General features: G+C 42.4%; 1 protein-coding gene across 3 annotated transcripts in view; it reads left to right on the top strand.

The window, feature by feature from the left end:
- The window catches only part of zgc:152904 (uncharacterized protein LOC767777 homolog), a 450,981-nt gene that overhangs the window by 369,402 nt on the left and 66,658 nt on the right, over positions 1-14,921 (top strand). For all 3 annotated transcript variants that reach the window (XM_017701911.2, XM_017701913.2, XM_017701912.2), the window contains exon 8: positions 10,910-11,055. In XM_017701911.2, the coding sequence (XP_017557400.1) occupies positions 10,910-11,055 (146 nt within the window). The remainder of the gene's footprint in view (positions 1-10,909; positions 11,056-14,921) is intronic.

The raw sequence follows: 14,921 nt of genomic DNA on the forward strand, positions 1-14,921 counted from the left end.
ATCAGGGCCTGCTGCCTTGTTTGTGTGGAGTCTCTTCAGTTGTCTTCTCACCTGGTCAGCAGTGAGACACACTGTCGAGGAGGTGGGTGGGGGAGGGATGGAGGTGTGAGAGGCTATCACACGAGGGGGGCAGGCTATCAGGAGGGGGAGGGGGGATGAGTGGTATGGTCTGCTGAGGACTGGCAGCAGAGGAGTCAGGCTGGGGGGGGACAGAGCGTGCCGTGTCAAATCTGTTAAAGAACAGATTTAGCTTGTTGGCCCTGTCCACACTGACCTCTACTCCTCTGTTGTTGTTGGGCCTGAAGCTGGTGATGGTCCTCATCCCATTCCAGACCTCCCTCATGTTGTTCTGCTGGAGTTTCCACTCCAGCTTCCTCCTGTACTTGTTCTTCGCCTCCTTGATAGCTGTCCTCAGTTCCCTCTGGATCGTTCTCACCTCCTCCCTATCTCCAGCTCTGAATGCCCTCTTCTTCTTGTTAAGGAGAGCCTTAATGTCCTTTGTTACCCACGGCTTGTTGTTTGGGTAACATTTAACAGTCCTGGTTGGCACAGTGGAGTCCACACAGAAGTTAATGTAGTCCGTGATGCACTCTGTGAGCCCGTCGACGTCCTCTCCGTGCGGCTCACAGAGTGCAGACCAATCAGTAGCCTCTAAGCAATCCTGTAGTGCCTTGTAAGTCTCCACAGACCATCTACTCACTATCCGCTTGGTCACAGGCTGACTCTTCACCAGCGGCACATAACAGGAGCTGAGGTGAACCAAGTTGTGGTCTGACCTACCCAGCGGGGGAAGGGGGGAGCTGTTGTATGCGTCCTTAACATTAGCATACAGCAGGTCCAGTGTTCTTTCCTCTCTGGTGGGACAGTCCACATACTGCGTGAAGTGTGGTAGTGCCTTGGCCATAGCGACATGGTTAAAGTCACCTGATATGGCGATAAAGGCACTCGGGTGTTGCGTCTGGAGACGTGCTGTTGTTGAATAAATGACGTCACTTGCCGACGTCGGGTTGGCAGAGGGGGGAATGTAGACAGTCACGATGATGGCATGCGAATACTCGCGTGGTAAATAATATGGACATGAGTCCGAAAGCCAACAGCTCAATGTCCGGGTAAAAGGTACGTTCCTTGATGGTAATGTGACCAGGGTTACACCAGCGGTTATTAACTAGCACAGCGACCCCACCTCCTTTGCGCTTACCGCTCTCGGTGCAGCCCCGGTCGGCCCGAACAGTCTGGAAGCCATCGATGGAAACATGGTCATCCGGGATGTCCTGGTGTAGCCATGTCTCCGAAAAGCACATTAGACTACACTCCCGGTACTCCCTCTGACTCCTGGCTAGTGCTGTCAGCTCGTCCATCTTATTCGCCAGCGACCTCACGTTGCCCATGATGACGGAGGGGAGAGGCGGCTTATATCCCTTCTTCTCCATAAGCCTCCGGCCGTCTCTCCCTCGCTTTCCCCGTGCGCTGGTTAATTCCCCGTCTGCAACCCCTGTGCGTCCGTCTCCAAAGCTCTTCGGGGATGTTCTTTGTCCTGGTCGCCATGCCGACCAGCTGCAGCGCGATCAGCTGATCCCGGGTGTAAACAAAGCGGCCATGCTGCATCGCCGTGGCGGACACGGGGAGTGAGTGAAAGTAGTGCTTTCACGGTGAAAAAACAGACCAAAACTCTCTCTACTCGCATGTTTCGAGAGGGCACAGCTTCCCTAAATTGCCTCGTCAAATAAATAAACTATTACAAACTATTACTGCTTTGGGAACTGTAGGAGCTTTCTGTGAGCATTGAGGTTGGTGCTTTCATATATTCCTTATCATTACCAAGACAATAGGTAATAATCGCTTCACAGCAGGGGAGTGGGCTACTATTCTATAAGGCGGCTATGCACAAGGTTGCATAAGATTTTCACTCACTTTCCACCTGTGTTCCACCTGAGTTTAATATGATGTGGGCCCACCCTTTGCAGCTATAACAGCTTCAACTCTTCTGGGATGGCTTTCCACAAGGTTTAGGAGTGTGTTTATGGGAATTTTCATCCCAAAGGTGTTCTATCAGGTTGAGGTCAGGACTCTGTGCAGGCCAGTCAAGTTCTTCTTCAAACTCACTCATCCATGTCTTTATGGACCTTGCTTTGTGCACTGGTGCGCAGTAATGTTGGAACAGGAAGGGACAATCCCCAAACTGTTCCCACAAAGTTGGGGGCATGAAATTGTCCAAAATCTCTTGGTCTGCTGAAGCATTAAGAGTTCCTTTCACTGGAATGAGCCCAATTCCTGAAAAACTATCGCACACCATAACCCCCTCTCCACCAAGCTTTACACTTGAAACAATGCAGTTAGACAAGTACTGTCAAACCCAGACCATCCATCAGATTGCCAGATGGAGAAGCATGATTTGGCACTCCAGAAAACTGCTCTACAGTCCAGTGGTGTAAAATCACTGTATTCAGAGCTTTGCATTGCGCTTGGTATAGAATTTATTCTCACATATAGAATTTATTTAATTGCACCACTTTTGCTAAAACAATGAAAATTTGACTATCATTTATTCAACAACAACAACAAAAAAATCCAATTCCTACTGAGGAAAAAGTTAGAACGCTCTATGCCCTGACAGGTGGTATTTCCTCCTTGGCTCAAATAACCTTAATTAGACATTTCCTATCTCTGACATTGACGGGGAGAAAGTTTTCCCCACTCCTCCCTGCAGAATTATTACCACTGTGTAATGTTTTTTGACTAAGATGTGAGCTTTGACTTGACCATCCCAGAGCTGTCCATTTCTCCATTTTGAGCCATTCATTGGTTGATTGATGTTTTGGGCCATTGACTTTGCCACCTCAGGTTCAGTTTTTTGACAGATGGTCACACATTTTCCTCAAGCACCCTCTGATACAATGAAGAATTCATAGAGGTTTCTATGATTGAGAGCTTGCAGGGCCCTGCTACAGCAAAGCACCCTCAAACTTGACATTTCCACCTCCATGTTTCACACCTGGTATGAGGCTCTTGTGCTCAAATGCTGTTTGGTTTTCTCCAAATGTCTTCTTTTATTGCGTCCAAACTTTGCATGTATCTGTTCTCAGCACAGAAGACCTAGTATTTGTCTAGGTGTTCTCTGGCACTTTAGTCTTGCCCTGATGTTTTTTTTATATTTTAGGATTGTTAGAGTCTCCTTTACACTTCTTGCACTCTGTTCTTGGGCTGAACTTGGTAGGACAGCTTGACCTGAGGATGTTGGTAGTTTTAAATGTTCTCCACTTTTCCAGACAGTGGAATGGCAGATTTCTGCAACCTCTTTGGTTAATGCCATGGTGATACCTCTTACTTTAATAATCAAGAGCCAACCAAATGAAATATCTAAGGTTTAAAAAGGACAAACTTCTTGAAAATCCTTGCTAATATTGTTCTAAACATTTGCAGCTGATGTGGTGCACCTGATTCTAACTGTAGGCATTTTAAGTAGTAATTAATGTGGGGCTGTCCCAAATTTTCCACATAAGAAATTGCATTTCTGTTAATTACATGTGACAGTCATTTCTTCAGTTTTGTTTGTTTAGTTATATATAACAGTATCAGTTGTCAGTCATTTTCATATCAGTTGGGCCCTACTAAATAAATCACTTCTCACTGAAGGAGTGCTAATTAAATTAAACTAGCAGTATTCAGTAAACGGTTGATTAAATGGTTTTGGATTGCATTAGTACTGCAGCTCCCATGTGTGTTGATTGTGGCTCTACCCGAAACCTTTGGCACAGCTGCGTGGGAATTAGGCACTAAGCTCATAACTGTTTCTGTTTACTTGTTTGTCTGTATGTGTGTGTGTAAGTCTGTGGGTGTAGATGTTGCCACAATCTCTCCATCCGTCTCTCTAGGGGGGTTTCATAGTGTCTTGCTCTACAAATAAGTCCTTGATCTCTCCAGACAGCGTTCAAAGGCCCACACTGTCAACTGTTCTTCTATTTGGCTCTATGCAGTTCAGCATGGATTTATTCTGTGCCATTCAGCCTCGCTGTGCGCAACTCTTTCCACAGAACGTATCGAAAGAACACGGGATATTATGCATGGAGCCTTCCATTGGGTTGTTTGCCCTTGACAAGCATGGTGTTTAGGGGGAAAACTTGCTAAGCCATGGAGGGGGAGAGGAGCTTATCTGTAGAAGACAAGCTAGGGGCACAGGCACACCACACGTGCAGTGTCTATTGGGGTGTTTAGCATAACATAAGACGCCGCATCTATTTAGATACCTCCTGGCTGTTGAAAATGTGGGGTTCATGGAGTGAGTGAGCAAGCTTCCTACAAGCTGCTCTGTGGCAATCAAGGAGTAAGAAGAAAAAAAAGAAGGACTTCTATGGCACTCTGGCACATTTTTAAGGCAGGAGAAGAGTGACGGCTCATGCTGAGAGGATGAGAGAGGGAGAGATGTGAGAGAAATAGTGTGGGACGGGCTGATTGTGTTCAACCCAAGTCTTTTCCATCAAGTCTCTTAGCTGCTACACTTTGGAGACAGAAGAAGCTGTTTGGTGTAAAATTGGGATACTGACAGCGATTACTGATCCAAAGGAATATCATACAAATGCACAGCAAATCTGTCCTGTTTTAAAACTCCTACAGCGATGTTATGCAGTCTGTGCTGTAGGTCAGTGGTGATTTTGTTCTTGTTGCAGTGACACTGACAGAATCACTTTCTGTAGTAATAGTTTTATATTATATACAGTATTAAGTTATACACCGTGGATCTAAATATTACAAGCTTTTTGCCCAAAAATTCTTTGTGTTTTAATCAATATTTCAATTATTCTCTGAATAAGAATTTATAAAATAATAAATACTATACTATAATTATCTGTTACATTCGTTTTTTGTCATTTTATCAACCATGAAATTTGATCTCCACCTTTGAAATATGTTTATATAAAAAAGTTTGGCTGCCCCTGGTGAAATGAAGTAAAACAGGTACAGATTCTCTACAGAAAATATGTTAAACCCAACAAATAAATAGCACTTGGGCCCTAAAATTTGCAGGAAAATCCTGTTTTTGGTATGTTGGCTTATTTTCACTTCAAAAATCAACTAAATCTGTAATTAGTCTGGCAGTGTTCAGATTTTGCATTTGACCTCACGATTTGGACATATCTGAAATAGCTTCATTTTTATTTACTTTTGTAGTTACTTCAAAGTTGTGAAGTTGATATTCAGATCATTATATACGCTTTCTGCAACCAAACTGGTTTTGTAATATTGCAAACAGTGATTCCACACTTTTGAACAGAGGTGTGTATAATTTATAAGAATTAAACGAAGAAGGTAGCTTATGTTTTTACACCACCTACAGATTTTGACTTTTTTTTTTTTGGTTGATTTATATTAGCCTTGTATTTTTGTAATTTGAATCTCACACTCAAAGCCAGCACATGAAACACATGTGTAGGTATACATGTAGTCAAAACTATTTGAGGCAAGTAAGAGTCAAGAGCAAGACTTTGTACTTGTCACGTGCAAGTTAAGACCGAGATCATAAATGGCTAAGACCAGATTATCATTGAATTACCATCATTCTTTTATATATATATATATACAACCCCAATTCCAATGAAGTTGGGACGTTGTGTAAAACAGAAAAAAAATACAGAATTTGATGATTTACAAATCCTTTTCAACCTATATTCAAATGAATACACTACAAAGACAAGATATTTAATGTTCAAATGGATAAACTTTATTGTTTTTTGCAAAAATTCACTCATTTTGAATTTTGATGCCTGCAATACGTTCCAAAGAAGTTGGGACAGGGGCGTGTTTACCTCTATGTTACATCACCTTTCCTTTTAACAACACTCAATAAGTGTTGACACTAATTGTTGAAGCTTTTTAGGTGGAATTCTTTCCCAATCTTGCTTGATGTAAAACCTCAGTTGCTCAACAGCCTCTTGTCGTATTTTGCGCTTCATAATGTGCCACACATTTTCAATGGGAGACGGTCTGGACTGCAGGCAGGCCAGTCTAGTACCCTCACTCTTTTACTACGAAGCCACGCTGTTGTAACATGTGCAGAATGTGGCTTGGCATTGTCTTGCTGAAATAAGCAGGACGTCCCTGAAAAAGACGTTGCTTGGATGGCAGCAGATGTTGCTCCAAAACCTGTATGTACCTTTCAGCATTAATGGTGCTTTCACAGATGCCCACAGTTACCCATGCCATGGGCACTAACACACCCCCAAACCATCAGAGATGCTGGCTTTTGAACTTTGTGCTGGTAACAATCCAGACAGTCCTTTTCCTCTTTGGCCCGGAGGACACAACATCCATGATTTCCAAAATCAGTTTGAAATGTGGACTCGTCAGACCACAGGACACTTTTCCACTTTGCGTCAGTCCATCTCAGATGAGCTCGGGCCCAAAGAAGCCGGCAGCGTTTCTGGGTGTTGTTGATATGTGGCTTTCACTTTGCATGGCAGAGTTTTAACTTGCACTTGTAGATGGAGCGACGAACTGAGTTCACTGACAGTGGTTTTCTGAAGTGTTCCTGAGCCCATGTGGTAATATCAGTTACAGAATGATGTCGGTTTTTAATGCAGTGCTGCCTGAGGGATCGAAGGTCACGGGCATCCAATGTTGGTTTTCTGCCTTGTCGCTTACTTGCAGAGATTTCTCCAGATTCTCTGAATCTTTTGATGATATTATGGACTGTAGATGATGAAATTTGATGAAGTTTGTTCTATGTACCACATTATTTGTAAGTCGCTTTGGATAAAAGCGTCTGCTAAATGTAATGTAATGTAATGAAATCCCTAAATTCCTTGCAATTGCATGTTGAGAAACATTGTTCTTAAACTGTTGGAATATTTGCTCACGCAGTTGTTCACAAAGTGGTGAACCTCGCTCCATCCTTGCTTGTGAACGACTGAGACTTTCAGAGATGCTCCCTTTATACCCAATCATGACACTCACCTGTTTCCAATTAACCTGTTCACCTGTGGAATATTCCAAACAGGTGTTTTTTGAGCATTCATCAACTTTCCCAGTCTTTTGTTGTCCCTGTCCCAACTTCTTTAGAACGTGTTGCAGGCATCAAATTCAAAATGAGTAAATATTTGCAAAAAACAGTAAAGCTTATCCACTTGAACATTAAATATCTTGTCTTTGTAGTGTATTCAGTTGAATATAGGTTGCAAAGGATTGACACATCATATTCTGTTTTTATTTGTTTTACACAACGTCCCAACTTCATTGGAATTGTGGTGTTGTGTGTGTGTGTGTGTGTGTGTGTGTGTGTGAGTATATATATATATATATATATATATATATAATAGTTTATTTTGTATATGTTTTTATGTTGTAAATAATATACATAATAATATAGCCTAAAAAGAGTGTTCACTATCATTATTTTATAGTCTCAGTCCAACTATGTTCTGTAAAAGTTGGAAGCAAATGCTAGTGAGGTTATTCTTTGCCCCTTCTTCTCTAAAACTCTAAACATAAAGTCAACAAAACAACACATGCATTTTTATAATTAAATGAAAACATAGTAATAACATTCTAATTTGCCTCCATGGATTGTATTTTGGAACCACTGAACACGAACATATAAATAATAGCCAGTTAAGCCATCATAGAAATGATCAATTACATCAACTGAAGCATCTTTATTCTCTTTGAAGGTTTCGTTGCTCAATATTTAATAATGACAGAACGACGTTCTGATCCCTTTTACCTCAGATGGAGGCATTGCCCTTATCTTGTCTCAAAAATGATTTCTGATGTCACTTTACCCTGAGACCCTGTTCAAATTGTGTCAGGACCAAGACAAGACAGAGAGTGTTAATTAACCATTTCCACACCAAGACCGGACAGTGATTGCCTGATGTTATTTACATCATAACATTGCAGAACAGCTAAAAATCATGTTGGGAACAAAAATGTGCCAATTACAATCATCCATTTGTAGTATAAAATGCATTAGCTATTGTGTGCAGCTTTTGTTTTCCCATGCATTATCCATTTTATATATATATATATATATATACATACACACTGCTCAAAAAATAAAGGGAACACTTAAACAACACAATATAACTCCAAGTAAATCAAACTTCTGTGAAATCAAACTGTCCACTTAGGAAGCAACACTGAGTGACAATCAATTTCACAGCTGTTGTGCAAATGGAACAGACAACAGGTGGAAATTATTGGCAATTAGCAAGACACACTCAATAAAGGAGTGGTTCTGCACGTGGGGACCACAGACCACCTCTCAGTACCTTTCTGCTTTCTGGCTGATGTTTTGGTCACTTTTGAATGTTGGTGGTGCTTTCACACTCGTGGTAGCATGAGACGGACTCTACGACCCACACATGTGGCTCAGGTAGTGCAGCTCATCCAAGATGCCACATCAATGCGAGCTGTGGCAAGAAGGTTTGCTGTGTCTGTCAGCGTAGTGTCCAGAGGCTGGAGGCACTACCAGGAGACAGGCCAGTACACCAGGAGACGTGGAGGAGGCCGTAGGAGGGCAACAACCCAGCAGCAGGACCGCTACCTCCGCCTTTGTGCAAGGAGGAACAGGAGGAGCACTGCCAGAGCCCTGCAAAATGACCTCCAGCAGGCCACAAATGTGCATGTGTCTGCACAAACGGTTAGAAACCGACTCCATGAGGATGGTATGAGGGCCCGACGTCCACAGATGGGGGTTGTGCTCACAGCCCAACACCGTGCAGGACGCTTGGCATTTGCCAGAGAACACCAGGATTAGCAAATTCGCCCCTGGCGCCCTGTGCTCTTCACAGATGAAAGCAGGTTCACACTGAGAACATGTGACAGACGTGACAGAGTCTGGAGACGCTGTGGAGAGCGATCTGCTGCCTGCAACATCCTTCAGCATGACCGGTTTGGCAGTGGGTTAGTAATGGTGTGGAGTGGCATTTCTTTGGAAGGCCGCACAGCTCTCCATGTGCTCGCCAGAGGTAGCCTGACTGCCATTAGGTACCATATGGTCTCAGACCCCTTGTGAGACCATGTGCTGGTGCGGTTGGCCCTGGGTTCGTCCTAATGCAGGACACTGCTAGACCTCATGTGGATGGAGTGTGTCAGCAGTTCTTGCAAGATGAAGGCATTGAAGCTATGGACTGGCCCGCCCGTTCTCCAGACCTGAATCCGATTGAGCACATCTGGGACATCATGTCTCACTCCATCCACCAGCGCCACGTTGCACCACAGACTGTCCAGGAGTTGGCGGATGCTTTAGTCCAGGTCTGGGAGGAGATCCCTCAGGAGACCATCCGCCACCTCATGAGGAGCATGCCTAGGCATTGTAAGGAGGTCATACAGGCACGTGGAGGCCACACACAATACTGAGCCTCATTTTGACTTGTTTTAAGGACATTTCATCAACTTTGGATCAGCCTGTCGTGTGTTTTTCCACTTTAATTTTGTGTGTGACTCCAAATCCAGGCCTCCATTGGTTAATAAATTTGATTTCCATTGATGTTTGTGTGATTTTGTTGTCGGCACATTCAACTTTGTACAGAACAAAGAATTCAATGAGAATATTTCATTCATTAAGATCTAGGATGTGTTATTTGAGTGTTCCCTTTATTTTTTTGAGCAGTGTGTGTATGTATGTATATATATATATATATATATATATATATATATATATAAAATAACAGAGTAAAAATTACATATGTGGGTGAAGGAGGCAGATGCGTAGATGTATATGTACTCTTAGCTTAGCTGCATCTCCAGTGCACCACCTAATTTGATCTAAGTAATCAGGCAGCAGTATATCTCCAGTGTGTTTTGGTTGCATTTGCCCTTGTTGTTTTTTCATGATCAGATGCATGAAGTGGCAACGTGTAAATAGGCTCACTGGAAGGGCTTGTTAAAAAGCTGATTAGTTTGATCAGGCATGGTAGAGCAAGGAAAACATCAAAATGTGTGGGATCCACTGTTTGTGTTCATGCTGTGCTCTAGACACCAGGGCTGCATAAAAGAAATATTTAGTTCTTATAAGTTGATTATTCATGTAAATTCATTGACTAATAGTCGATTAATCAGCTTAAACATAGCCTGTAAATATGAAGAGCTGTAATATTAAAATGTTTGGCAATGGGCTGTTCAGCAAGAGCTAACAGAGATAAACATGTGGCACTGTTCAAGTCTGAGCTACAGTAAGTATGAAAAACTTTGTTGCTACTAACACTTTAAACGTTAAAGCAGCTGCCAAATGTCATTTTTGAGAGCTTAATCACATTCGTATAGTAAATAAAGATAGTTGCTATGGTGGTGTTATGAAGTTGCTGTAGTATTCCAGCCTGTTATTAGCGCTTTGCTTGGTGATTGTTTTATGTGGTTGCTAAGGTGTTGCTAGGCTGTTGATGTTTTACAGTGTTTGAAGGTAATGTTGTGCTTCCATGGAAAGCCAAGTCATAAGTGCATATGCTGTATGTGACTGCCATGTTCTTTAAGAAAATGTTACCAGACTTTTTTGGTTAACTTTCAGACATATTTCTTTCTTTTTCTTTTGCTATCTGCACATATAAGTAGATTTATATGTAAATTGCTGTCCTCTTTACGTTAAGTCATTAAGTCACTTGAGGTTTGGTGCTACTTAGAATTAAAAAAAAACATTTTTGCTTTCATTGTAAATGGAAATTCTACAATGGACAAATATTTGTCAACCGTTTTTAATGTTTACATTATCAATAATGTTGTGTAATTGTTTCAATCCTATTAGACACTATGTTCTAGATCTGAATTCTTTGAGGGTGCAGTTCTGCATTGTTTAAAATTTCCTTACCTCAACCACCTAAAATATCTCATGAAAGCTTTGATTACTGTGAAACTCTGCAGGGCAGTGGATCCCCAGAACTGGAAAACTTCAAACCAACCACTCTTTCTGTCCTCTCTACAGTCCAGCCGCACATCACGCATTTGAGGAATGTGACAGCAGTGGAAGGCAGTGCTGCCATGATCTCCTGCACAGCTGAGGGTGAACCTCTGCCTGAAATCTCTTGGAGAAGAGCCAGCGATGGACAGACATTCTCACATGGGGACAAGGTATAGCAACATACTTGGGTCAGTCCCTGTGAAATCACCAAAGAGCTCTAGAATCTCAGAAGTGCTTATAGAGGCACAGCAGCCGAACTGACCAAAAATCTGTTGTAAACACATCGGCTCGCATCTTACGGCAGTGCTGCAGTAGTCTGTAGAACAAGACTTTTCAGTTTAAATGTTAGGAAACCCCCTTGTGATGTACCTTAAAGGGTAGAGGTATTACAACTGCATTGGATGAATTTTCAGGGTGGGCTTTTTTTTCTGTACCTGGTGAAGTCAGACCCCAGATAACTAGCGCTGCTACTAGGAAGTCAAATATCTATTACAGCCATGTAATTGTAGTAACTGTCTTCAAATCATCAAAATAGAGAGATGAGAGGGCAATAAGCTAAAAGCTTACATAGCTAACTGGCTGTCTAAGTACCTTCAACTTGGCTAATTTTGTTATGCTAAAAGGGTAAAAATGTGTCCTTGACATTCTTTTTTGGTTGAATAAATGTGGAATCACTGTCAAATGTAGAATCCTTTACAAATTAGCTTGGCAGCCAAGGAAATAGGTACACTACCTGACTGTATTTATTAGCCTTAACATCAGTCATTAGTTGGCACCACAGGTATTTGTCAATTTCAAGCCATTTTGCACTCTTGTACAAATGATAACTGTGGAAGAAGTTGATGAACGGGATCTAAATAACTCCTGGAAAGTTGAAAGATATAGTGTGTTTGAATCCTTACCCTCTGTCTCTTCTGTGGTTACAGACAAAATAACATAGCTAGCCATATGCTTTAGTGTGTTTGACAGAAATTGCTAACTTGATTTTGCTGTCTAATCAGTTTCCAGTTGCCTTAAGTGACTAGTGACAGCTGCCTTCTTCTCACAATAAGGTCAAGTGTCATTCCTGAGATATCCAAGTACAAGCACAATATTCTACAGCTGGGGTTCAAACTTGGATCCCAGCACAAAGGTTTAATCAAACAAGAGGCACCTTGACGGCTCTTCAAAGACTTTTTCAGAAAAGCACTCTTCATTAAGACAGTTCAGTATGCGCATTATCCTGCCTGCCCCAGTTTTCTTGGAGCAGAAAAACATCAATTTTCACAATCTTGAAACTTGTACAGCCATAGTGACAGATTTCGTTTACATCTAAATACGAAAATGATCTTGCAATAGACAGAAAATGAATGCATAATTTGACTAGCCACTTACTTGGACCAAGCATCAGGAGCATCAGAGTGGGAAGCACTTGATCTCATATTTTCAGTCAGGACTGTTTGTATAAAGAACAGCAGTTTTGGTGAAGATAGACGGATTAGCATTGGCAGTTGGAACGCTTTACTGTGGCAAAGCCTTGAAGCTGTTGTGGGTGCTGGTTGCAATCTGGTGGAGCCTTCCCAAGTGCCACTTCGTACACTGTAATGCTCAGTGCCAAAGGCGAGCTCACATTTGGCCCTTTTGATTGGAATGTCTATTGTGATGCAGGCCTTTTTGCCCAACATCAGTGCTTGACCTCAGAAATTCCCACAGACACACTCCAAACATGTGGAAAGCCTTCAGAGAAGAGTCAGAGGCTGTTGGTCAGATGTCAACATACTTTTGTCCACATATCTATGTATGTATGTGTGTGTGTGTGTGTGTGTGTGTGTGTGTGTGTGTGTTGTGCTCAAAGTGTCAATATTTTGTGTGACCACCATTATTATCTAGCACTGCCTTAACTCTCTTGGGCTTGGAATTCACCAGAGCTGCAAAGGTTGCTACTGGAATCCTCTTCCACTCCTCCATGATGACATCACAGAGCTGGTGGATGTTAGACACCTTGTGCTCCTCCACCTTGAGAATGCCCCACAGGTTCTCAGTTGGGTTTAGATCTGGAGACATACTTGGCCAGTCCATCACCTTTACCTTCAGCAAGGCAGTTGTCATCTTGGAGGTGTGTTTGGGATCATTATTGTGTTGGAAAACTGCCATGTGGCACAGTTTGCGCTGCTTCAGAATGTCACAGTACATGTTGGAATTCATGTTTCCCTCAATGAACCGCAGCTCCCCAGTGCCGGCAGCACTCGTGCAACTCCAGACCATGATGCTACCACCACCATGCTTGACTATAGGCAAGAGACGGTTGTCTTGGTACTCCTCACCAGGGCGCCACCACACATGCTGGACAACAATAGATGGCCAAACAGATGGACCAAAGGACATGGTTCTAGTAATCCATGTTCTCTGACTCGTTGTTCAACAAACTGTAGGCTTTCTTGTGCGTCAGCTACAGAAGAGGCTTCCTTCTGGGATGACAGCCATGCAGACCGAGTTGTGCGGCATATGGTCTGTGCACTGACAGGCTGGCCTCCCTCTTCTTCAACCTCTGCAGCAAAGCTAGCCACACTCATGCATCTGTTTTTTGAAGCCAACCTCTGGATATGACGCTGAAAGTCTGGACTCAACTTCTTTGGTCGACCCTGGCAATGCCTGTTCTGAGTGGAACCTGTCCTAGAAAACCGCTGTATGACCTTGCATCACAGTGCTATAGGTCAGTTTCAGGGTGCGAGCAATCTTCTTATAGCCTAGGCCGTCTTTGTGGAGATCAACAATTCTATTTCTCACATCCTCAGAGAGTTCTTTGCCGTGAGGTGCCATGTTGAATATTCAGTGGCCAGTATGAGCGAATTGTACCCAAAATCCCATTCACACCTGGAACTTTGTAACTCTGAGTCACATGACACCAGGGAGAGACAACGACACAAGTGGGCACAATTTGGACTCCAGTAGCAACCTGTGCAGTTCTGGTGAAGTCCATGCCCAAGAGGGATCAGGCAGTGCTAGATAATAATGGTGGTCACACAAAATATTGACACTCTGAGCACAATCTGGACATGTTCACTGTGAGGTGTTACTCACTTGTGTTGCCTGCTATTTAGACATTAATGTCTGTCTTGAGTTCTTTTCAGAGGACAGTAAATCTACACTGCAATACAAGCTGTACACTGACTACTTTAAGTTATATCAAAGTTATATCCTAGCGTTGTCCCACAAAAAGATATAATAAACATTTTGCAGAAATGTGAGGGGTATACTCACTTTTGTGAGATACTGTGTGTGTGTATGTGAAACAAATTTGTGAAATTAGCCATTTTTATTTAGTCTTATTTCTTCAGCAGAAACACATGTTCAGACTCTTATAAGTCCATGCCAGTTTGAGCGCACACTGTCAGTTAAGCAAAAGAGGGACATACTGTACCAAATACTAAGAAACTCTGAAGTATGTGTACACCTTCAAAGATTGAATTGAATTATAATTTTTAATGCAAAATGTGTGTTAAATTACAACCCAAAAAATATGATGATTTGCAAATCCTTTTCAATCTATATTCAATTGAATACACTACAAAGACAAGATATTTAATGTTCAAACAGAAAAGTATTATTTTTTTGCAAATATTCACTCATTTTGAATTTGATGCCTGCAACACATTCCAAAGAAGTTGGGACAGGGGCGTGTTTACCACTGTGTTACATCACCTTTCCTTTTAACAACACTCAATAAGCGTTTGGGAACTGAGGACACTAATTGTTGAAGCTTTGTAGGTGGAATTCTTTCCCAGTCTTATTTGATGTACAACTTCAGTTGCTCAACAGTCCGGAGTCTCCGTTGCTGTATTTTGTGCTTTATAATGCGCCACACATTTTCAATGGGAGACAGGTCTGGACTGCAGGCAGGCCAGTCTAGTACCCGCACTCTTTCACTACGAAGCCACACTGTTGTAACATGTGCAGAATGTGGCATTGTCTTGCTGAAATAAGCAGGATGTCCCTGAAAAAGACGTTGCTTGGATGGCAGCGTATGTTGCTCCAAAACCTGTATGTACCTTTCTGC

The sequence above is a fragment of the Pygocentrus nattereri genome, chromosome 12 (assembly GCF_015220715.1).
Source record: "Pygocentrus nattereri isolate fPygNat1 chromosome 12, fPygNat1.pri, whole genome shotgun sequence".
NCBI classification, from domain to species: domain Eukaryota; kingdom Metazoa; phylum Chordata; class Actinopteri; order Characiformes; family Serrasalmidae; genus Pygocentrus; species Pygocentrus nattereri.